At 37.5% G+C, this 26,413-nt stretch overlaps 1 protein-coding gene across 1 annotated transcript in view; it reads left to right on the forward strand.

Moving 5' to 3' along the window:
- VIPR2 (vasoactive intestinal peptide receptor 2) overlaps positions 1-26,413 on the forward strand; it is a 53,838-nt gene that overhangs the window by 21,676 nt on the left and 5,749 nt on the right. The window contains exons 5-12 of the mRNA XM_050310611.1: positions 6,915-7,012; positions 11,223-11,364; positions 14,160-14,310; positions 15,213-15,273; positions 17,638-17,707; positions 21,680-21,771; positions 24,730-24,859; positions 24,946-24,987. Coding sequence (XP_050166568.1) covers positions 6,915-7,012; positions 11,223-11,364; positions 14,160-14,310; positions 15,213-15,273; positions 17,638-17,707; positions 21,680-21,771; positions 24,730-24,859; positions 24,946-24,987 — 786 coding nt within the window. The remainder of the gene's footprint in view (positions 1-6,914; positions 7,013-11,222; positions 11,365-14,159; positions 14,311-15,212; positions 15,274-17,637; positions 17,708-21,679; positions 21,772-24,729; positions 24,860-24,945; positions 24,988-26,413) is intronic.

Here is a 26,413-nt window from a genome sequence, read left to right on the forward strand (position 1 = left end):
TAATATTAGGTAGCCACAGAAGAAGAGGAATCATTTTAGGATTAGATCTTTAGAAAGCATTTACCATTTCTGTGAACATTTCCATGATTTGTTTTCTGAAAATCATAAGCTACTGATTTTTTTCTGTGCCTGAACACCTATTGAGTTTAGCTTAGTGGTTTTAATGTTAATATTTTCCTCAGAACTTTAGAAATAAGTTGTTGGGTTTCAGTTTTGGAATCAATATTGCTCAGATTATCCTATGAATATTTTGCAGAGGCAGCTGTTCTTACTACTGTTGCAAAAGCACTGATTTTGTTAGACTTGCAGAAAAGTTTCTGTCGTTTCAATTTCCTAATGGCATTTCAATTTCATGTGTATGATTCAAATCAGTTTATGCTTTGACTACAGCTGTAAAATCTAAAGGGATTTTGATATTTCTTCCATGTTACAAAGTTTTAAAAGTACAATTTAGTTTGAAATTCTGTTTTGATCAATCCATACTTTTGTTGCAGTCATTTTACTCCTGCCAATCTTGCATATTGTTTTTTTTAAGTTCAGAGGTTAAAGCTGAAGGTTAGTTGAGACCTGGCTAATTACGGTTCAGACAGAGTAGCAAGAAAGAAACAAGGTACACCCATCTTACATAAAAGAGATGGATTTTTATGTGCCATCAGATTTGGTATTGTTTTGCCTGTTTCTTTTGCAGCAATGCAATATAAAGAGATTGTTTCTAAGTGTACTAGGTGAAATAAAGGTGAATGGCAAATTTTTAATAGCTATAACTAAGTCAATATTAATCTAATCAATTTTCTGGTTTTCAAGTGCCCCAACACAATGTGGAATTTAATTCTTTGTCTTTATAGGGGTCATGTGTATATTTAATTAACATATAATTTGAGAACACCATTTACAAATTGTTATTGTTGAGTCAGTAAGAGTTCTAGAGATCTTACAGGCAAATTAAGACACCTCTATTTGTGCTGATACAGGAAATTTAAGTAGCATCATGATTGCATCATCTTTGATGCTGAGTCTGATAAAGTGCTTCATGCTAATCATCTAAACCATTCCAATCACCTCAATCTTTTTTCCGAAAATCAAAACACCTGAATTTGAATAACTGTAATTTTTGATGTAATGGATTAAAAATGCATTAGTGTTTACTTAGCTTTGCGACAGATTGAGGAGTAGGATTAATCTTTGATCAGTAGAAAATTTTAAAGCGTTTAAAATTTCTGACCATTATAAAACTAAACCAGTAAAACTGTTGGAAAATGCTGCCATTTCTCCATGAGCTATTTTACGTTCATCCCTTTGGTAAATGAATGGCCAGCTGACAGATTCAGTCCTGCTGATGCCGACAGGCTGCTGTGCTGGCCTAGAAGTTCACAGAGTTCTTCTTTTGATTTTAGCCAGACTATTTGTTTCAGGGGTCGTGTGAGTGTACAGAACGCCAGAAACACTTTTTTAAAAAATGTGTTGTTTTTTGTTTTTTGTTTTTTTTCTGGAGGAAGACAACCTCTTCTGTTCTCCCTGGGAGAGATGTGGGGAGAAATGACGGGAGTCACTTCCCATGCAGCCTGCCTGGCAGCTCTTGTCAAGCTCAGAGAACAGAGCTAGAGGTTAAATTACAGGCACAGTTGTAGCAGCGTGGCTGGCAACTGATGTTTTATTAGTAAGTTCATGTGGGGTTTCACCTTTTTTTCCCTTCATTTAAGAATTCTGAAATCAGATAGGTCCAATTTCAAAAGTGTCAATCAGTGGAGTTTTTCTGAAATCAAATGTAGACAGATTTTTCAAGATAGTCTGGAATGACAAAAGAGTTAAGCAAATCCAGCTTTCTTGTTGGCCATGTTTCAATCAACCCATTGCAGTTTGAACAGCTACTTTCTTTATGCCAAAATTACAAAACATTCTCTTATTCTATAGTCTAATGACAGGAATAAATTTAAAGTAATATTTTCAATTTTGTAATAACATCTGCCATGCAAGTTTGTTTATAGATGGCAACAATTTTGCTTAGTTTGTGGAGTTTAATGCAATTTATGCATCTACATCCACAGTTGGAGCTACTAGATAATAGTCCAGCTCCCATCCTGAAAACGAGGTTCTATGATGCCTTCAAAACTTGACAAGGTGAAGGATCTTTCAACATTCCATGTTACAAACATAGTGAGACAAGGTTCTGACTGCCTCAGGAGGTGACAAATGGCTTATACAGAGAGGCAGGGAGAATGCAAATATAATTTCTCCGGTATTTCTTGCCAGTGTTATGTAATTGGCCATCAGATATTTTCTAAGGACTAAAATATCGCAGTTGCAAGTTGACTGATATCTAAAGCATGAGACAACTGGAGTCAAGGATGACTCTGATGAGAAACCTTCACTACCTTCAGGGGATTTCTGGACCATTCACCATGTCCTTTAGCAGATGCTTTTACTACTGACTTTGGAAATTCTCTCCATTGACATGAAAATATTCTCAGAAATGCAGTTAGATACATTTGTGTGGAAATCTGAGATTGCCTGCAAATTCACTTGAGCTACTTTCTTCTCTCTGAATGTTTCTAAACATTTTTTCAAATTACATCCTTCTGTTTTTTTGTTTCATATGTTATTCTTTTGGTCTCTTTGATGCCTTTGCAAACTGACAGCCTCCAAAGCTGGCAATTTATCCATTAACCATGAGCACCAAAAGGTTGTGAATTAGATATAAATCTCCAGGAAGTTGTGGAGGCATTATTACAGACAGGTCAGTCAAAAATCTTGTGCAGTACACTTTATTGGTAAAAGCAACAGGTCGGAATCAAGGCTTTCCTATGGGAACATTTGTATAACTGCAATTTCCCAGTGATGACTTCTGGTCCAGAATCATTCCTATGCATCTTAGTGCATGCCATCTAAAGACATCAGTGACAAAGGACCTGTAAATCTGTTGATCCTGAGTTCTAATTTGTGAAAGTAGAACAGGTGTTGTGCCTATGAAAGGAATTAGGAGAGGAAAGGATGTGGAAGAAGTGCAATTCCTTCTGAAAAAGATGGGGAAAAAAGTGAGCAGAAGGCAATGTAGACTAAACATAGACAAAAGCTGGATATATTTGGTACCAAACAATTTATATATTTCCTAAGCAAAAGCTTCCAAGACAAGACAAAAAAAAAAAAAAAAAAAAAAAAGAGAGAAGAATATAAAATGTCTCACTATATCTGGTATGCTTGGACCTTTTAAAGAATTATTAACATAATAAAAATACAATACACAGATGAGAGAATTACATCATAACACAAGTGGTCACCATTTTATTAGCAGTAAACTTGTTGCATTGCAAATAATTGCATCAGAATAAGCAATTAGAAGACAACGAACCCATATGGTTTAGGGTATCCCTTTGGTCAGTTGGGATCACCTGTCCCAGATCTGTTCCCTCCCAAACTCTTGTGCTCCCCCAGCCCCCACTAGTGGAGCAGCACAAGAAGCAGGGAACAGTAACACTTGAGCAATAGCTAAAACATTCCCATGATATCAACAGGGATTTCATCACAAATCCAAAACAGCACCCTGTGAGCTGCTAGGAAGGAAATAACTCTTTCCCAGCCAAACCCAGACAAAAAGGCCCAGCCCAAGTGTCAGGTGGGAGAGAAAGCACAAGGGAGTTTTTGAATGAACCAAGGAGGAGACAGGAGAAAGTTTAATATCCAGCCAGAGGCAACTAGTCTGGAGTATAGAGACCATGGTACTTAGCAAAGAATGCAGCTGGGACAGTTTAGTCACCTGTTTAACAGCAGATGCATGAGTTGGAATGTGTCAGTCTCACATACTTCTTGTCTCAGGGTTATTTCTCCTCTTAGGCAAACCAAAGACTACTTTTGGAGCAAATCATATAATCAACTCATAGCACACTTTGGCTGCTCAGCAGCAAAAAGAAGCCTTAGAGCTGCTTTAAGATTTTCTAGCACAATGAGAAATCTGAAAAGGAGGGAGGAGGTAATTTCTACTGGGCGGTGTGAAGGTCCAGGACAAAAATTACCTCAGAAGTCCAGGTTGAGGTGCTTCCCTTTTGAAGACCATTTAAAAAAATGCAAATTACAGGAGGTCAATGGTTACTTTAACATCTCGGGGTTTGTTAAGCTACTTGGTAGTTCCCCAAGATAAGAAGATGGGAGAGATGTAAAGTTACCCCTGTGTGCACTCCTCCCAGGTGGTGTGTGTGTGGTTTTAGGATACCTGGGGAGACACCTGTCCCTGCTCTGCAGTAACGTGATGTTGAACATCACTGTTATTTTTACAAGTGTAACTCTACCAATCAACTTTCTCATGAAAGTGAAAAAGAAATCTTCCACTCAGCATTAACAATATTGAACAGTGTTTCTAAAATTGTTTTCAAATACAATTCTAAAAATATTTTTACTGAAATTAACGTAACTCCACACAGAATTGGTTCTGAAGAACTACTCTTCAATTCCCTGCTAGAATGGAAGAATTATACTGCCCAGTTTGACTCAGTTTTGAAGAGCTCTAAAAACTGTGCCTACAGACAAGCACTGCACATCACCCCTACTCTTCTTAATTTGGCTTCTGTCATAGTAAAAGGAACATCAGCCATCCTCCAGGCAGTTTTGGGTGAATATAGTGACAACCAGTTTCTCAGGAGTAATTACAGAAGCCCATAGTATCAAGAACTCTACAAATACTTTGAGCATCCTCCTTCATTTATTCAACCTGACATGTTCTGCAAAACCATAGAAAAAGGCTTCTCCAACAAATGATTTAACATTTTGGCAGCCCCATTTCCCCATCAACAGTATTCTGGAAGAAAAGGAGTCCTATTTCCTGACCTTGTGCACATCAGGCATAGTAAATATAGTGTAAAGCTTAGGAATGATGTACAGCAGCTCCACAACAAGCTCTGTCATCATCTTGTTGGCATTTGCGGACCCCATATCTACTGAATACATTTCTACTGAGTGTACAAACACAAGCCTGAATTGCCTCTAAATCAAAAAGTTCTTCACATCCACCGTGTAAATACTGCAGACTTGAGAAAGATAAATTTCATTTGCAAAAAAAAAAAAAAAAAAGTCACAATGGCAATAATTCTGTGCTCAGTATTCCACTCAGAATCATTGCACTACTTAAGAGCCCTATTTGGCAAACACAGGATTCACATGGGCGTCCATAGAAGGGCAAATGTTGGTACACTCTGGGTAGCTACACTTGAATTAGTCACTGTGGGACCTCTTCACTGTCTCTAGAAATATAACCAAAGCAGTCCATGACACAGATACAAGAAGTGCTTCCTAGAAGACCCTGTGAAGAGACCCTACACTGCCTGAGATGTTCATATTTGCAGTGTAGACACCCAATGCTCAGTGAAAGAGAGCCTATGATTCATACTCGCAGTGTAGTAGGGCTCTGCAGATATACACCAAATTCTTTATAGAGTGCAACTAAGTAATACTTCAGATTTTACTATTTTGGCCAGCCAGGGACACCAATTAAAAAAAAAAAAAAAAGACAAGATTTATTCAGGATTTTATCTGAGGAACTCTCTTACAGTCATTCGGATGACATTGGAAACTTTGTTAAGTCCATATTTTCCTTCTTTGTCTCTGAAGTAAAGCAAACAAAACATTAACATGTCAGGACTGTTGTCAAAAAAGGCCATCACAGCTTACTTCTCCAATTTAAAAGAGATTTCTGTTTCCTGTGACACTGTGTACACCACTTTCAGCTCCTAAAAAGCACGACAGTTGCTATGAATGCACTTAAGATCTCTGTCAGTTGTTTCCCATATTTTTCCCCTTTAACCATATCTACAACAGTGCAGTCGTGAGATTCTTCATTTCATTTCACATTTCATTTCATCTTTTCCATATCTGTATAATATGTGTAAAGTGGATCCTCAGCTAATTTCATCATGAATCACGTTTGCTAAAATTACCTCTTTACTTGGCCTTTTAATGATATAAAATAAATGAATTAAGTGATTTGTACTTCCTTTTGCTATCTTAGCTTATTTAAAAGTATTGCTTCCTTGCTACTTTTTACAAACATAATTTGAGAAGGTTAGTGATAACCATGTGCACTAAATATCAAAATTCTGTCTGTTATCCATATCACTTTCTACACTGCTATTAAAATCTTTAATTCCATAACATAATAAAAAACTTTAAATATTTTATCTAGCTTGAGTGGAAACTAATGTCAGTCTAATGACTTTGTTGTAAGTATAAATTAAGCAGACTAATTCTGAGAATATTTAGCACTATTTTTCTTGATGTTGTCATTCAGAATAAGACGTATATGTAACATGAGCTGGTAAATTTACAGATAACTGCAGTCAATCAGCAGGCTAAGCATTCCAGCCTGCTTTTGTTCTGTTGAAAATTTTCCCTTCCAAGTTTTAGCAAATTACTAAAGAAAGAAAAGGTTGTTTGGGGTCAGAATTCAGTAAAGTATTTGAATATTTAGACTGGTAAATTAATGAGACTTAAACATGTCTTTAAAATTAAATTCATGTATAAAGCATTGCAAAGTTCACTGGAGCAGAAGGACTGAGAGAAAATATCTCTTTTAGTGATAATCCATTCTTTAACTGGCTCATTCTTCCCGGTTTGATTGTGTTTATGGGAGTTTATGAATCTGATGCTTGCTTTGAGCTCACTGACATGGTATAATCAGCTGGAATGGTACCAGCTTGTGTGTCTAAGTCTTGAGTTCCTGAGGCTGAATTTTCTACTGAAGTCAACTGGCTAGAGATGCTGCATTGCAAAAATGTGTTGGAGTAGAGATATAACATTTTCATCATGTAATGTAGAGCAAAGAGTGAAAATAATGCTATAGCCTTCAGAGCTATTTAATGGTCAATTACATCACTTCACAGTCAATTTTACATATTAGTAAGTGGTTTCTACATACATATTTTTCTGTTCAGGTCAACTTCTATGTGAGGGTGAAAGCAATTTATACCCTTGGACACAGCGTATCTCTGATTGCTCTTACAACAGGAAGTATAATTCTTTGCCTTTTCAGGTATGTATTTTTCATGAGTAAACTAACAATGATAAGATGGCTTTAACTATTGTCTGATTGCTTATATATTTAGCAAATGCCTTGATTTTACACTTTTGTCAGTTAAAGAGCTGACAATAATGTAAGCTGACAATAAAGCTGACTTGATTTTTGCTAGCACTGATAATATTAAAAAGTCTCAAAGCACTTTACAAATTTACAGGCATTGCAGCTGATTCAAGAAAGAATAGTCATTTAGGAATTGATTATATAAAGCACTTTCTATTTGATTATTAAAATCAACACCTTGAATTGCTCTTGAGAATCAGTAGGATGCCAGGCACAACACTGGACAAGTGGGCAGTGGGATTTTGCAGAAGCTTCTGAGTAGTCTCCAGGGTTACTGTAATCAAGGTAATGGTTAATTTATCCAAGTGGGGTTGTAAATCACAGAATCACCTTCCAAGATCATCTAGTCTAGCAGTCAACCTAGCAACCTTATCAATCATCCCTAAACCATGTGTGCATGTACCACATCCAGGCTCATCCTGAACACTTCCAGAGACAGATTCCACCCTGGAGAACTTATTCTAATACCTGACTGTTCTTGCAGTGAAAAGAGAAATTCAGATATCTAATCTAAACCTCCCCTGTTGCAGCTTAAAGCCATTGCTCTAATCCTTTCTCTTGAGCCATGGCAGAAGAGGCTGAGCCCCAATCACTGCAAACAAAGCGTCATATGTAGGGTACAGCGTGTTGTTTGCCAGAGCCTCATTCCCCTGATGAACTATTCCTATGGCAAGTTCTGTAAGCATTTCAATCCGACACCAAATTTTCTCAATATTTAAATATTCATAGACTATTCAGAGCAGATATGCAACCCATAATTATATTTGGAATACCTCTGAAAAACATTGAGTCACTCGTGGTTATATTCTACCAGCAAATGTTACTGGCAGAACGTGCATTTTCAAAATTGCTAAAACCTATCAGTGCATTTAATACAGACCATTACAGACACCTGAACATTGCCCATCACCAGAAGTCAGTTGTAATACACAGATCAAGAATTTAGGAGGTGAACTCAAGACCTTCAGCTTCAGTTTAAGTATCCAACTTGAGAACTCCCCAGTCTCCTTGCTGAGTCAGTGAAAAGAGAGATTTTTTCAGAGAAGAACACTGGGTCTTCTAACCCCCCACACACTTCGAGAAGCCTGTTTCTCTGTTATCTGCAGGGAATGTAGGGTCACCTAACATAGTGAGTTGATTTAGGAACCCAAATAAGTTGTAAAAATGTCCTGTTAAGTATCCCAAGCACACATCAAGAAGCCAATTGTGGAAGGCTACAGCTGAGGCAGTTGTAAATGAAATAATAGAAGTGAATGCAAATGGTTGTGTGTGTAAGTCTGTCTGTCTCTCAAACATGTTGTATCATTACATCACAGTAATTTTTAAGGACAAAGTTTGGAAAATAAGAATGTGTCTCTAAGTTTTAACTTTTCTCTACTCAGCTGGTAACATCTCCTATCCAAAAAAAAATATAATTTGCCATGAAATGTTCAGAGGTTCTATATAAATAATGCCAATACACTGTTTATAAAAATCAGTCACTCACCCCTGAGACACATTCACCTTTGAATTTAACTAGCAAACGTTCACCTTGCTGTCATTAAAAGCAGAGGAAAGTTCTCCTCTAAGTGAAACCATCTAAAAGAGATTTGGAAGTTAAGAAGTGAGTTAAAACTCAGAAGTTGCTAATGCATTAGGGTTGTCAAAATCCTGACTTCATCCAGCAGGATTAGGGTTTGAACTCTGGATATTAGTAACAGAAGAAGTTATTAAAATTTTGCATTACTGGATTTGTATGTGTATGCTTTACATTACACTAAATTTAATCCTAAATACCTACAGTATTTTCAATGCACAAAAACATGGAATAATGGGGAGTTTAATTGTAGGTAGAGTGTTCATGGAAAGGAAGTGGAAATTAATTTTTAGGAATTGATTTCTGCCGTCCATTATATATGGACTGTCTGGTAGAAGAGCCACAGTCTCAGGGTTTTGCAGGTGTTCACAATACCAGCCTCAAGCACATGAAAGGCAAAAACGGTGTGTCAGGAAAGAAGTGTTGTTTCTTAAAGTTTCCAGGCACTTGCAATATTTTGTTTTGCATATTTTTACAAAGAACTGGACTTGATTTTAACTTTTAGAGATATACTATATGGGTTCACACTCTTAGTATCTGTAAATTACACACCTACAAGCTTTTTAGAAGGTAAAGATTTTATGTCTGGCTACTCTTATAATCTCAAAACAAAGACATAAAATGTGAATATCTATAAATACCTTAACAAACTAAGCTAACAAATTGAGTTAGTATGCTGCCACTCCCCACATGGTACTCTATGTACTTATTGTAATTAAAGTTAACTGGTAACTTTCTACCTCAGCATTTTTCTGTTGGAGGTTGCCCATTGGTCAGGTACATTCATACTTCTGCAAACTCAATTTATAAACAGGAAAGCTAATAATTTTGGTTTAGTCAAAAGAAGTTGCTTTAACCTTCTTAGTATGAAAGTTTCTATTTCTTCATTTTAAGTGTTTAAGAATTAATATATCATAAAGTTCTAGAAATGTGTAAATTGAAATTTTTGAAAATAAATAGTATTTTTAGATATTTTAAAGAAGGTTGGTTTGTTAAGCTCAGTCCTGTTAAACAAAACCCTGAAAAAAGTCAATTTCTCTGATGTGTATTTCTTAACAAGGAGAAAAATGTGAATCTCTGTCATTTCTGTCAGATGTGCTGTCATGTGCATCTGCTGTCTGTAAATGTTCCTCACATGGTAGTTCTGTATTGCAAGGTAATCATATCAAATTAATAAGCATGATAGCTTTTGTTTCAGTTACAGAACATAATTTCTTTGTTATTCTGGAGCATCATACATATCCCAAATAATATTACTTTTTGCCCCCTACCTCCAAAATATCCGTTTGATAGCCTTGTATATATCCAGCATTTATTATTTCAGCTGCTGAATGGGATGAATAACTAATCATCTACATTAGTTACTCAAGAAAAATGCTTTCCTCCCATTTGCAGTTTTCATGTATCTCTGAAATCCATAGGAACGTATGATGCAATCTGACATAATAGTGGTATTTCAGTTTTTCTCAGAACCTGTTTCAGCATGGCCACAGCAATCACTGGACTTTTGGCAACTGCTTCAAGTTCAGCCTGGCATTATTCAGCCTGGTTGTCTTTTGCCAAAGTGGGGAATAGAAAGGTGGATCTGTTATTTATTTCCCTACACTCACTGTAACTATCCTTGGTTTAGTAGTTTCAGAATAGATTATAGAGTGTTTTGTAGAAATCAGAACTGGGAGACTACTTGGAAGTTGCCAGTTCACACTGCCAGAACATCCTGTTGCATCTTCATTCTTTCGCTGCTTGCTAAAATGCCTTGGCTTCTGGCCTGTTTCCAGGTGGAGATCAGGGTGCTGGTTTTGACCACAAAAACCTCTTAGCAGTTTTCTTTCTGGGGATTTGCTTTAAAAAGGATCTTTTAAATGGGAAGATCTTGAAGGGAATGTATTTTAAGTGAAAAGCCCTCAACTTATAGCTTGCTTCCCCTGAGCACTCCTTCACTGATTTGGAATATTTAATCTGTTGTTTGTTTATCAGGCTTTCACATGGCTGATGAATTAAAGAAGAGAAGTTTTACATCTCACTGGATAGAAAAGATAGGAGATCAAAGTTTTGAATACATTCTTAATTGTTCCTGCATATGCTCTCATCCTAGGATGAAAAACCATTACATAGGGAAATACAGGGGTTAAATAAAAGAACTAGAATATAATCAGGAGTTAAATTAAAAAAAAAAAAGAAAAAATAATATGTGAGAGCATGTATCCAAGAGAATAAAACTTTTATTTTTGAGAAAAATACTGTAAAGAATGCACACATACAGAAGGGTATAATAATCTATGTTTATCTCCATCTTATGTTAAAATGTGGGAGAAATACCACTGGGATCTTGGAGTCTGTGATACTGCAGACAGGAGGAGTAAGAGATTAAAAAACTATCAAGGTAGCACTGATAAAATGACAGAGAAGAAAAGGGTAGGCTCTTACTCAGGGTTCATATTACTAAGAAATGTTTGCAGAGGAATAGATCTGTTCAGCAGTTTCTGCATCATAATTTAAAATGCCTGTTTTTAAATCTCTTTGTAGAAAACTTCATTGTACTCGGAACTACATCCATCTGAACCTGTTCCTCTCTTTCATTCTAAGAGCAATCTCTGTTCTAGTCAAGGATGATATTCTCTATTCCAGCTCCAACACAGCTCACTGTCCAGAGGATCAAACTTCATGGGTAAGAAACCTCATTTGCTACCTGGTGTAATATTATATTGTCACTACATTTTATTCCTTTTAAATATTTAGGAATACCAAGCTGTCAGTGTAGACAATTCTGTTAGAAGCAGACAGAGAAAGAAGGTTGCAGCACAAGTAGGAGACATTAATGTTGTTTGCATATCCATGAAGGGAACAAGTCATCTGCCAAGACAAATCATAACCGTCTATAGTGCAGAATAAATATGGTCACTGCATTAATCAGCTGGGAGAGCTGAAGACAAACAGGAGTGGCATCAGCTGGGAGTGATTAAAGGCAGCTGGCCTGGAAGTGTTCCAGCAGCTTTATCAAGGGTGCAGGAATTGGACAGGTATCAATGGAGGGAGAGAAATAACTCAGGAAATTAAATATTTGCAGGAGGTGTCTTCATTAACTCTTCTGTACTTTCAGGCTATGACAGAAGTGTTGTCATCTGCATTCTTAGCAAGCTAATATGTGTACTGCATTTTCATGCACAGAGATTAAAAAATCTCAAGTCTTGCTGTTAAAAAAATGACCACTATATGATATTCTCCATTCTCTGTCCCTGTTGTTTCAGTCAATAATACCTTCTGATTTTAATGTACTGCAATTTAAGCTTGTGAGAAAAAGATGGAAGAAGATATTTTTGTCTTGATGAAGCCATTTTGTCTCAAAATGTGAAGTTCTTAACAGGACATATATACAACATACCAAGCTGTATGTAGAAATTCATAATCTGGGATATTTCTAATGGAAAAAAATAGAAACTGAGTTGGTAGACCCCAAGCAGGCAAGGTTGTTCATAGACAGACTGCCAGGGGTAATCAGAAGTTCTTAGGTCCTTGAAAGATTATTCGATGGTCTACCAGAATACTACTTGATTTCTGCAATTTCATTTATTGTCCAGTTGTTCTTGGCTGCAAAGCCTCATTGCTTGCTATTCGAATATGTCCAATTTTGTGGACTCTTGAATAATTTCTGTTGCTTTATACGTGGGATGATCTGACACAGCTTGGCAAGGCTGTTCTGTCTGGCACTGGCTGGCTGCTGCCTTTCATACATAACAGCACATGGGGTTTGCCCCCTTTGTCACATGTAGGTGATGTTCCACAGCTCTGCTGCATGCACAGATGTCCAAAAAGCACACATTTCGTAGTGCATTGTAACTATCTCCTGGTTCTGAATTACATGGAGTATTAATTTTGGCTAATTTCACCGTTCAGCATCTGCAAATACAGTTGTTCTAGTATGTTAATGGAGAATGTAATACAAGGAACTATTAGAATTTATAAGACATTACAAAACTTTTAGACTTTGCTAATCTGGCTGTAAGCAGTCATAAGCATAAAAGTAAATTTCATCTTGCATTTTGAAATGTTTAATTTTATCCACGTTACATTTTCTGGCCCATTACTGGTCTGCAATGCAGACCCCTTCAGTGGATACAAAGTCCAGAGAGATAAGATCAGTCTTACCAAACAAAATGACTGAACTAAGCTGTTTCTCCAGGCTTCTGTCTTTCTCACAGGACAGTTCATCTCATCTACTTTAAGACTTTCTCTGGACTGGCCTGTCTCTCTTCATGAGCTGTATAAGGAGGTAGTTGGCTAGTAGGCAGCTGGTTTTCACCAGAAACCTTACTTGTAGGCAGCTAAAATTAGGTGAGATGAATTCAAGCCTTTGGGCTGCTACGTAGTTGTTTCTATAGGCATGTTCACAGGCATAAATAAGGGCATGAATGTTACTTGAGATGCACTGAGATATCTGAGACACCACAAGGTGCTGCATATGAGGAAGTACTTCTAATGAGGTCTGTGCCCTTCTGGCTTAGCAACTGGGGACTGCATCTCACTTCTTAGTAGACATCAATGTATAGGGAGAGGAATCAGACGCTAAATGAGTAAGTTTACCTGCTTAGGCATCAGCTGTACTTGGAATTTTAACAGAAAACTGGAAGTATGTAGAGTGTTTAAAATGGAGAAGTGAGTAAAGCTAGGAGATTTTATTTTGTCCTGTTTGTTTAGTCTGCTACTTTTACCATATAGTCACATTTCTCAGCACATTCTCAGTAGAAGTATTTTCACATTCAATTCTCACATCCCAGATTCCTGCTGGAAAGTGCCAAAGTAACAGCAACCAGCACTGTGGAACATCAGCAGCACAGATATCTGAAAATTAATTCTGAAAAGCAGCACACAGACTATAAGTATCATTTTATGATACAAGCCTACAGTTGTTGTTGATTAAGAAACACTAAAGCATTTTCTAAAAGGAAAACATAATTTTTAGATGTCCAGTCAACTTCTTCTTCTATTTAGACTATTCATCATATAAAGTTATATTTTTCACTGTTTTCCATTTAGCTTTGAAAAATTCATAAAGCAGTTTCTTTGTTAATTTTTACTGTGTTGAGGAGCCAGCTGGGATTAGAATACATTTATTAGCCTCCTAATAGATGATCATTTAATCTAATAGCCATTCATTAATGAACTGTTGCAAATACATGCATTTATTTATAACCAACATATTTTTCAATATTTATGCTATGAAATGTCAACATTTCTGAGCTAATTTACAATGAGAGTCATCTAAATATTTACTTAATAATTAATTTTTATATATATATATAGTAACATTTACTATGTACCAATTCAATTAACTGAAGAAAAAAAATTCTACTGGACCTGGATTACTAATATTACACAAAGAGCTGAGACCTATAGGCTATATTAATAACAGGATAATACAGCATCTTTCCTGCAACAAAACTGATCCCTATTCTCGTATTTCAGGTGGGCTGCAAGGCAATTTTGGTATTTTTTCAGTATGGTGTCATGGCAAACTTTTACTGGCTCTTAGTTGAAGGACTTTACCTCCACATCCTCCTTGTGCTAATATTCTCCCCCAACAGACACTTCACAATCTACCTGCTGATAGGATGGGGTAAGAACTTAAGTCTCATCCAAGAATGGTTTTTTTTCTATATGTCTGTATTATTCAGGTTCAATATTCATCCCAAGGTAGTCCTGCTGTTTCTCTTGGGTAACTCCTCAGACTCCCAAATTCCTCAGTTCAACTCCAGCACAGGTTACAGCCAGGAGACAGCAGGCACAAAACTGCTGGAGCACAACTGCTGGCTTCTCCCTGGCACAGTTCTGACCTCTGCCACTCTGCACCATGCCCAAGGGTTGCTCAGGATATAGTTTGGTGCAAGGGCTGCCACAAGAAAACAAGTGATTCAACTCTCCTGGTTCAGAAGGAAAAATAAAATTTAGCTGCAAAGCTGTGAGCTATACTACACTACTTGCCATTTTGAAAAGCTCAGAAATACTGTTCATCTGGTTTTAAATACATGTATTCCTTTCACTAAAAGAAGGTGCAATGATATCTATATGGAGCACTTTAAAGCTTCCAGTAATAGTTGGTCATAAAATATTTAGATGTTGCTGGGAAATGGGAATAAACCAATGTGTGGACAAGGTTCCTTATGAAATGATTTATACTTTGATTTTATATTGCAGTCCTTGGAAGTGCATTGATAATGCATAACTTGTATCTGTCTCCCTGTAAGTCACTCTGAAAGCTTGCAAGAAACCTAAGAAAGGCATAGGGTTTGTGTATTAGTCATTATGGCTGCATTTTTGTAAGAAATAAATCCACTTCCCTGCAGCCTTTGTTTGTAATACTTTGCTGACATCATGTAGCTCGCCAGATGTGCCTCTCCCTCCATTCAATGCACTGTTTATATATGCTGTGTATTTGTGGAATAATTGATTTCTAGCAGGCTGAACTTTTTGTTTAGTGAACTTGCATTTTTGTGATCATGGCTCTTTGGCATTTTTCAGGAATTCCTACCATATTCATTATTACGTGGACAGTGACACGGATCATTTTAGAGGACACTGGGTAAGTGCCTGTGGGAGACAAAGCTTAAAGCCTCCACCTGTGCCAGTACAATCCTTGCCTTGGATACAATGTTCTTCACACAAAGGTGGTTTGCTGTTCTGAGGGGGACGAGCACAGAACTGACATTTCAGAGATGGCAATAAAGGGACAGGTGTTTGGGAGCTCTTCAGTGTGGGTTTATTTGAAAAACTCAGAAGGGCAGAGAGGTAGAGATAGGTTAGGATTAATGTTAGCCCTTGACATCCCCATTTAAAGTTGTATGCTTAGGAAATCAAAGGAATAATATTCAAAATGGCAGGGGGGGTCCTTGTGTTCAGTGCTGCAACACAGTGCAGTGAGGCACTGGGCATTCTGATTTGCTAACTAGCAGCTCAAAAGGTTGAAGTCTAGATAACTTCATGTATATCTAAATTACGTTCCCAGAAGTGAAGTGATGTGATGTAAACTTATGTAAGATACACATGATCAGGCAAAACTCTAGCTAACTAGAGCTAGGTCTGGATCCTGTCAAGGGAAGGGGAACTGAGATAAGAATTTTGTGGGAAGATCAGACTTGATGCTTCTGCTGGCCCCAAGGAATGGGACAGCATTCCTAGCTGATGAGGCAAACAGTTTTCACAGTCATGTTTTGCCAGACTAACTAATATTTTGCAACTGATTCTGTAATTAAACTGAAAACCCATGTCCTACCTAATTTCAAGCCTCTCTTTTCAAGACCTCTAACATGTAAACCAAAAGCAAACTCCTTTTTCCTTTGTCATTATGATTACAGAGGAACTCTGAAGGGTAATAAATCTTTAATATGACTAACCTTTCAGAGCACTGTGAGTATTTGGATCAAAAGTGCTGAGCCCACAGTGAAAATTAAATATTCAGCTTTTCAGCTGAAGCTTCAGGTTCAGTCTCACATTTTCCTAAAGCAGTTCTAACCATCTGTAACCTAAATATCCCACAAGAAATCAAGTCATTTCAGTTGTACCTGTCAGCTGCTTTAGATCTTCCTGCCACCCAGAAACCAGAGTTAAATGTATATTGAAAAAGTGTCCTTACACAGAGTGAAACTGAGCTTGGTGTCCTCAAAGGCCAATGTCCTCCACGATGTCTAATGGTACAGCCCAGCGTGCCTGATGTTTTAGCTGATTTCATAGAACCATAGGATGGTTTGAGTTGGAAGGGACCTTCAAGACCATCTAGTTTCAACTCCCCCTGCCATGGCCCACTAGACTGGGTTACATCCAGTCTGGCCTTAACACTTCCAGGGATGGGGCATCCACAATTTCTCTGAGCAACTGTTCCAGTGTCTCGATGCCCTTGGAGTAATGCACCTTGAGTAGCATGTCCAGTTCTGGGCCCATCACTTCAAGAAAGACATTGAGGTGCCAGAGTTTGTCCAGAGAAGGGTAATGAAGCTGGTGAAGGTTCTAGAGAGTAAGTCCCATGAGGAGCATTTGAGGGAGCTGGGGGTGTTTAGCCTGGAGGAAAGGAGGGTCAGGAGAGACCTTATTGCTCTCTACAACTCCCTGAAAGAAGTTTGTAGGTAGGTGGGGGGTGATCTCCCCTCACAGGTAACAAGCAACAGGATGAGAAGGACATAGTCTCAAGCTGCACCAGGAGAGCTTCAAATCAGACATGAGAGAGAATTTCTTCATAGAAAGGGTTTTCAAGCATCGGAATGAACTGCCCAGGGAGGTGGTGGAGTCACCATCTCTGGAGATGTTCAAGACATGACTGAATGTGGCACTTAGTGCCACGGTCTAGTTGAAAAGATGGTGTTCTAAGGTTGGACTCGATGATCTTGGAGGTCTTATCCAACCTAAATGATTCTGCGATTCTGTGGATAAAGGATTTCTTCTTAACATCTAAATCTCTCCTCTTTTATTTTAAAACCATTCCCCCTTGTCCTATCACTACGTGCTCTGGTAAAAGGTCGCTCTCCCTGGTCCCTCTTCCTCTCTTTTAAAAGCCACCCTTAAGTTCTGAAAGCTCACAATGAGGTCTCTCCAGAGCCTTTTCCTCTCCAGGTTGAACAGTCCCTAGGTCTTTCAACCTGTCTTTGTAGGAGAGGTACTTCAGCTCTCTGAACACCTTCATGGCCTCCTCTGGACCAATTCTAACAGGTCCACATCTCTCTTATTCTGAGGCCTCCACACCTGGCTGCAGTGTTTCAAGTGGAGGAATGGAGTTTGCATATTAAAACAAGAAATAACATTAAAAGCAGGAAACTATTGAATGCCAAATTCTAGGCTAGAACAAGCATAATTTTAGTGTGCTTTGACTTGTATATAAGAAATAATTCTCCTCATAGGTCTTGCTTGCCAGATGATATTAATGTCAACATCTTTTTCCCTCTGTTTTTTTTTGTAGTTGCTGGGATACAAATGAGCATGGTGGTCCCTGGTGGGTTATACGAATACCAATTTTAATTTCTATTATAGTAAGTAAACTTTGAAGTGTGAATTATAGATCTGCTCAGCATTCTGCAGTGCATATAGCCATTATTCTTTACAACTAGTTACAGATAGGCAAGAATTCTGCTTTAATGAAAAGAAATTGTGCTGTAGGAGAAATGTTAAACAGATGCCAAGGCCATTAAAATTTGTTGCCTTCAAAATTTATCTGCCTTCTATTAAATGAGCAGTTGCTTTTATTTGTATGTTGTTCTTCCTTTAGCATCTCTCCTGTTTATGAGCCTAGAGGAAGTAAAAATCTAATTATACTTTTCAATGAATTGCAGATTTGATTTTGTGTGTAAATAGATAGTTCTGCAGTTGAGAATCTGATATTATTGCAGTCATAAAAAACTGTGGCTGTGTATATCTTTCTTTAATTGGTAGCCTACTGAAATATATATTGAACATTAAGTATTTGCAAAATAATACCATTTGAGAAAGTTTCACAGGGCTTTTCCTGTGTGGAGCTCATTAGAATTACTGGGGTAGTATAATGATATTCCTGTTCAGTTTAATGATTGCGTAATTAACTTTGGGCATAATATACTATGAATACATGTCCATTTCTGAAAACAACCAGAGTGCAAATTGATATATTTTAGGTATACTTTCCTCATTTTTGACATTGTAGGCAGTAAAACTAGGGGTTTGTTAGATTACACAAGATTTCAGAAATTCACATTACACTTGGGCTTGTCTTTGAACCTGTGCCTGCTGAAAATCCTTTTGAGAGAACTACCTATCATCTTCATCAGAGCGAATTCTGCAGTTTAAAGTGAAAGCAGAGTAGGGATATGTGTGCAATAACATAAGGTAAGGACTCCCAGAAAAGGTATTCTATGTTATGAAGAAATGGACATTCAACAGCATGAAGAGAATACCTGTACCACAGAGGAGCTGGAAAATGGGGTATGATCCAGAGTGAAGAAAATATGCTGAAAGATAAAAGCAAAACAAACCACCTGGTGTTTACAGAAAGATGAAAGTCTGCTTGTTCTCTGGATGCTCAGTTTAAAGAGCAATATGGTAAAGAGCTGAGACTTCGTGTGCCAGAAAGCAGCGTTTCTCCAAAGGAGAGCTAGACCTGGAAAGGGAAGTTATGCCAGGGCACACTGGCAGGCCTGAACTGAGGATGGAGCTTAGCAAAGACTGGGGAATGACTTTGGAATTAAGTCAGCTAAAGTCCAATCTATCCAACAGTACTGTGAGAGCCAGCTCTGGTACCATTTGCAAGGTGCCAATGGCTCCAGTTAATTCAGTGTATCAGAAACCTTCCGTGACATCTCCTCATGACAATTTTGGCTTCAGAATGGTTTGGCAGACTTTCATGCTTCATGCTGTACCCACTTCAGAGTTATCAGTTGGGGGTGAATATTCCAAATTAATGTGCTCTTACCCACATTCTCCATTCAACAAATGCCTCCACAGCTGCCTTCTCCATAGTTCCATCTCCATAAACTGCTCTCCTTAGGGAAGGAGTGGTGTTTGTGTGGAAACAGTACTTCTGTCCCAACAAAGTAAATGAGAAATGTTTTTCTTGTTATGTCACATTTCAGGTAGGGTAAGGGACTAAATAGAAAGAAAGCAGCAACATGAAGCCAGTTTAAATGATACATGCTCACACAATGTGTTTAGACTCAAAAACATTGTCAGAAGTAGAACAGGGTATAAGCAGCATCTTGCTGTTACTCCACTAAAGAGCCATCATTTGTCTGTCTTGTAGTTTTTCTACATTCTCATTAATTTCTCATGTTCCTGTTCTTAGATCTTCATTGAACAGTATCCATATTCTATGTTATTTAAAGGCATTATGCTCAAATGATTTTATGGGACTAAAAAGCTACAACACTAAAATTCCTGGGCACTACTTGTTTCATATTTTATTGAAAAATACTCTTCTAAATCATACTCATGCTTCAAAGGATTTTTAAATCTATGAATTCAATGAAATCCTAGATAAATTAATTTCATCCACTGTAATAAGTCAGTGGAAGTTGCCCCTGTTAGATCTTAATATCCAGTTTCAGTTAGCTGGATTTGCAGGCTCAGTAGTAGTAACAAGGACTGTTACAGTCTCCAAACAGGAATGTAAGCTTTTCATTAATCCAAAATTGTGCTTACAGACAGTAAAGAATGTGTTTGAAAAAAGAATGTAATACATGAATGTCAGTCAAGAATGTGAGTCACCTGAGTGCAGTTCTGCAGCTGATGTCATACCTCAGAAACCAAGGGGATAACATATTATTCTGTTACACTAGAAACCAGGGATGCCTGTGAAGAACAAGAAATTATTCTGTCATTCCCTTTGTAAACACAGAATAAAGATTTTTTTCTTCTCCTATTTTGTGGCTAACAAATATACAATAAAATGAAAGCTCTCTCCTTGTCCGCTAATTCTGGCTCCTGTGTGTATGACAAATTATATATCCCTTGGTGTGTACACTCTGATGCAATGTCAGTAGATACAATCTGCAATAACAGGCTTCTACCTGTTACCTTTATAGGAGACTTGCATCAAAGAAACAATCTAAGTAATCATGTGCCTGAAAAATGCATGTTAAGCTCAGCAAAAGCCAGCTTTTTCTAATATTTCTTTCTTATTCTTCTTTAAAAACAACAAACAAACAAACAAACTAGATATAATTTTCCCAAATTTTTAGTTCATCCCTGTCAGTTCCTATCACTTCCCTTCACCTGTCATTTCAAACTAAATGTTAAGTACAGAGGGACATGTATTGGTTTGATTGTGGTTTATTTATTAACATCCCAAATTGTACAGGTTGTGCCAGAGAAGATACAAAAATTCATTAAACTTGAAAAGCTTACAGCCAAACTATTAGGACTGGAAAAAGGAAAGTTCCACTGATACATGGAGACAGAGATTTATAGCAGGGAGACAGGCACTGTCTGGTTGGGTACCCCACCTCTAGATTTTGGGCTAGATTAATTTATTCTGAGATGAGTCCATTTGATGCAGCTGTTTATGTAGCTGTACCTGCAGTTTTCAGTGCACTTTGTTGCTGTGAAGGTGGGAATCCAAGTGTTCCCTTACTTTAGTATGGACATGCTATAATAGTGTGAGGTTTTCTTGACTGCACCAAAAAATCCAGCACCAGAAGGGCTGGTGACCACAAGATACCAAAAACCAAGGCTGAAGAAATAATGGCAGTGAGACTTAGGATCTACTGAGTTTTATACTTTGATTTTCTAGGCTGATCATAATCTGGTCATAACTTTTTTTATGCAAGTGCCTTTCTGTGAAAGACAATATGAAATAAAATATGAAATAAAATAATATTACTGTTGTGCCTTAGAGGGCTATCATGAGAATTGGACTGCAGGGATTCAGCTGAGGCTTGGATTACATGACCTCCAGAGTTCCCTTCCAACTCTGACTATTTTGTGATTCCTTCAGTCATAATGTCTGCATCAATATCCAAGGCAAACAGATACTTGTGAAAGACCCTTTTTGTGTTTGATTAGAGCAGGTAGATGAGCTGTGTAACAATCTTCTCTTCCCCTAATTCAGACAGAAAATACTGAAAGTCAAGACAAGGAGCAAGAGAGGTCCAAAACTCTCTCTGGGGTTCTGGTTGTGAATCCACGTGGCAATTTAGGACAGTGTTTGACTGCAGCAAATCACATTCAGCACCCCATCCTGCTAGGAAACTTGTCTTCATCTACACTTTTGGAAGGAGGGTATTTCTGACAACTGGGGCTTTCAGAGACTTTTACCAACCCGACCAGAACCCGTGGGCATGCAGAGGTGCTCTGACATGACAAACCAAGTGTGACCCAAAACAGACAATAGGTTGGACAGTGCAGAGCTTGATTTGTTCTGGTAGGAGTACCACAGCTTACTCCTGGGTTGACTTGTCTGACTTGATGAACATTTCTTTGTGCTGCATATTGAGTGGAGAAGTCAGAAATCACCATTCTATTTGTTTTCTTTGCAGGTCAATTTTATACTTTTCATTAGTATCATAAGAATCTTATTGCAGAAGTTGAGATCTCCAGATGTTGGAGGAAATGACCAATCACAGTACAAGTGAGTCACATTTTCAGATATTATAAACAGAATTAAAATAATCTCTATAAGGTTTCATCTGCTGAAATATTCTAACAATTGCTGTGATACTGTAATTACATTTAATTTAGAACTACTTTTAGATGTGGTTTGAAAAAGGTTATCACTGTGCTGAAATAGAGAAGAATATATTTTTTGTCTAACAATAAGTTGAATAAAAAATATTCACTTTCATAAAGATCAACAAGCTATTCTTGATTTTGGGTTTAATCCATAATTGAACAGGTTGATATAAAATATATGGAGAGTATTATCTTTCTTTTGATATATAAATATTTAATTTTGACATAACAAAAGTTTCAAGTTCAAAACATTTTTCTTCTACCTCCTTAAAAACTTTTTTTAATTTTTCATTTCTAAAATACTTTTTTAATAATATTTACATACATTTTAAGAGCTGAAAAGAAGTTATATTGTTCCCAGAAAGTTAAAAGTTAAGTATAATGTTTGATATTGATTTAAAATACCATCTGTATTTTTCTCTAGGAAAACAGTTGTGTCTGATCTAGATCAATTTCATTTGTGTTTAGACTTCTTTTATGTTTTAGTTTGAATCAGGGAATGTTGAGGGAATATTCAAATACATTGCTAAAATTGATTTTGTTTTTTATTCTATTGTTGTATCACTTGTTGTTGTTTGTTATAATACCTGCTGGATACTGTAATCCACAATCAAGGGTCTGTGGTAGTAGGTCTTATTTTAAAGCCCAGATACAGACATTGAGTTTGATGTTTCAGGATGTCATTATGATGCTTCAGTGACAAAACCTAACATGAACACTGAAAATTCAAAACCATGCAAGTGGCCTTTGAAAATGTGTTCCTCGATAACACCTTTATTTAAAAAATACAGAATTCCTGTCCTCAAAGCTGATAAAACACAGTATGCTGAAGTAAAGGAATAACTTTAAAGCTGAGGGAAATAGAACCTTATGTCTTTCTTAAACAATGTGGTACATTTGATGCCGAAAATGAATATCTGATGGGCCACAGAAGAATCAACATGACTAGACTGACTTTCAGTTCTGTAATTTTCCACAGTTTTCTATAGCACTTTATAAGATGAAATGTTCTCACTAGTAACAACCTTGTCCTTTATTATTCAGTCCTGTGAATTCTTTGCTGTTAGCATTTCATTGCCTGGTTAAGTTTGGATTGTGTGGTCTTGAGCTGATACCCATGGAAAAGTAGATTAACCTCCCCAAGAGACAGTGCATCTACAGAGCAAATTAAAGGTCTGGAAAGCTCGTTCTTACAATTGCAAATGCATTTTTTTAAAATGCAGAGAAGAATAAGGCTAATTTGTCTCTCCATTTCCTTCACTGAAATGTAAGTGAAGTATACAGAAAGTAACATCAGCTAGACAAAAATCATTGAAAAAACAATGGAGTGAAATATGAATCTAAAATGTATACCACTCATTCAAGTCACCATTTTTCTTCCCTTCTTCTGAACCTGCTTGTACCTGGTTCCATCTTTTTTTTTTTGCTCACTTTACTTTTGCAGTGGGTAAGGTTAAGTTCAAATAAAATCAGTTTTCCATTTGACTTGGGAAACCAGAAAATTTGCTGCCAGTGTCATTTCCTCCAGCTGTAAATGAATTTCTTCTGCTAAGGAAATCCTTTTTGTCCCACTTACTGGTGGCATCCTTAGATGTGAGGGTTTTGGTATTCTTGAGAAACTGCTGTCAGAACTGATCATTTCCACATAAACAGATGCAGCCTCTGGGACATTATGAACAAAGGAAGGCCACGAAGACTGACACAGAAAAAAATAAAACTGCTTGAAATACCTTGAATTTTCTGTTGAAATACGTGAATTCACAACAGCAGCCTTTCAATGTTGAATTAAGTTATATTCATCAAGACACTGATGAATTATGGAACTCAACATCGTAACTTCTTGAATTTTATCTGATACCAGACATCCATAATCGTGCATGACTGGCCTTGTATAATATATAAAACTGACGTTATTAGAGTGAAGTAAGTGACAGATAAGATATAATTAGCAATTCATCATTTCAGTAGTTTCACAGGCAGTTTGTCAGAGCTGCTCTGCTTAGTAATTTAAAGTTCTCCTTCCTTAACTTCCATAGTGTCTTCTGCTAAAATATGTTACATGATTGACAACATTGAAAATTAGTTAATGGTATATGCTTAAAACCACCAGTAAGGCTATGAAGTTTTAGTACTTGTGGGTAAATCTGAAGTTGCTCATGAAAATCTCACAGCTGAGATTATTCTGGATTACATTTCCTGGGTATTGTTTGCATGTTGTGCATGTGCAATGTACAGACTTACCATGAAGTTGCACATTTTAAAAAAAATTAACAGCAATTAACTTCAAAAGAGGGATGTTACCCTCCATACATGAGGATCTGTCAGTATGACTTTGTAGGAAGGCATCATTCCTTTCAACTCTGAACTTTTCGTGCCAAGTGAAAAATATCTCAAGAGGTTTGATGTCAGCTCATAACACATTGTTGAACGTGGTCCTGTGGAATAATGCAGTAAATCCCACACCCAAAAAACGTGCCATGGAGCCAGGCTGGGAGGTGGCTGTTGGTCAAACAACCACAGCAGAGAATGGGTCCTACACCCCACTGCTGCACAGAGGGCACCTGGAAAAGGGACTTATGGTTTAGAGAGGCCCTGCAGCCTTTCACCAGCTTTTGGAAGAGTGCAAGAGTCAGCAAGATCAAGTATATTATGGAATTTGATATGTCAGTTTGTGAGGTGACTATGGGACTAATCTCATAGCATACCTGAAAGGAAAACAATTTCTAATAAATTACTCTTACTGTTTATAAATCTGAAGTCATACGAGACGTAAGTAAACAACATTGCATCGTATTCTTATCCCAGTAAAACAAGAGCTTATCATTAAATTTCAGTTTTTTCTCTCTTATTTGCCCAGGAGACTTGCAAAATCCACGTTGTTGCTTATTCCGTTATTTGGAGTTCACTACACAGTGTTTGCTCTATTTCCTGACCGCAGTTCCAATAATTATAAAATAATCTTTGAGCTGTGTTTGGGATCTTTTCAGGTAAATTTTACAGTTTTTATTCAAAAGAAGTTTTATTGCCCTAGGTTTGCAGTGCCTACTAACTGAGAAATATTGTCTCTTTCCAGGGTTTGATTGTTGCAGTCCTGTATTGTTTTTTGAACAGTGAAGTAAGTCTCACCTTTCCTACTGAGAATGTTAAATGTTGTTTTCAGTAAATATATAAGTGCCCCTCTAATTCTACTTTGATACATGGAGCTGTTTTAGGGGTTTGCATTTGTATTTAAAGAATCTATATATGACAGTTCTGATGCAACAGGAGAAATTAGTGTATTTGAGTGAAGAGTTTTAAGAACTATGTACATCTAATTCCTTGCAAACTGAGGTCTTGGTGTTGTCAGTTATTTAACATGATCTGATCTAGCTCTGTTAGAAGCAATGTGGACTCTGCAAGTGAGGTGCAACAAGTGTAGAAATTTACCCAAGACTTGAAACACCATTTAGTAAGTATTATGGGGAAATCTTCTGACAGTATCTAACCCCTAGACCAGCAGCAGATTTTTCAGAAATATTAAGCATGTGGCAGCTTTCCTAATCTCACCTGAGAAGGATGCAAGGAATTCTTTTTGATGTCAGCCACCAAGCAGTACCTGACAGGAAGAAGACACCTGCCTGCACAGGGAATCGCCATTCAGCTTTCCTGAGTGTTATTCTAATCTTTCACATTCATGAGATGCCTGATTTTGGGGATAATCATTTGATTCTATGCTTTAAGGACATGTGATTAATAGCTAGATACCAAAAGCTAATGTTGCAGCACAAGTCATAAAAAACTGATTTTGAAAGTGGCCTTGGGGAATCTCCTCACAGTGTAGATACAGTCTTCAGTTCTGTAAACTTTGTAAAAAGTGATTTTATACTCTAGAGGGAAGGGATGCCATCCAGAGGGACCACGACAGGCTTGTGGAGTGGGCCCATGGGATAAGTGCAAGGCCCTGTACCTGGGTCAGTGCAGTGCTGGCTGTGGGATGAAGGGATTGAGAGGAGTCTGGACTTGGGGATACTGGGGAAAATGGGACATGAGCTGGCAACGTGCACTTGCAGCCCAGAAAGCCATCTATATTCTGCATCAAAGAGGCATGGCCAGCAGGTTGGGAGAGGAGACTTTCATCAGTACAAAGAAGACACAGACCTGCTGGAGTGAGTCCAGAGGAGGGCCACAAAAATCTTCAGCAGGCTGGAATACCTCTCATATGAAGATAGGGTGAGGGAGCAGGGATTGTTCAGCCTGGAGAAGAGAAGACTCTGGGGAGACTTTATGGGAGCTTTCTAGTACCTACAGGGGTTATTATAAAGAAGAGGGTGAAAGACTTTTTAGCAGGGCCTGTAGAGACAGGACAAGGGGTAACAATTTTAAACTGAAATGTGGTGGATTTAGATTGCATGTAAGGAAGAAATCTTTTCCCTGAGGGTAGTGGAGATACTGGAACAGGGATGCTCCATTGCTGGATGTATTCAAGGCCAGTTTGGATGGGGCTTGGAGCAACTTAGTCTAGTGAAGAGTTTCCCTGCCCATGGCGGGGGGTTGGAACAAGA

The sequence above is a fragment of the Myiozetetes cayanensis genome, unplaced genomic scaffold (assembly GCF_022539395.1).
Source record: "Myiozetetes cayanensis isolate MyiCay16 unplaced genomic scaffold, myiCay2020 scf1, whole genome shotgun sequence".
Lineage (NCBI taxonomy): Eukaryota > Metazoa > Chordata > Aves > Passeriformes > Tyrannidae > Myiozetetes > Myiozetetes cayanensis.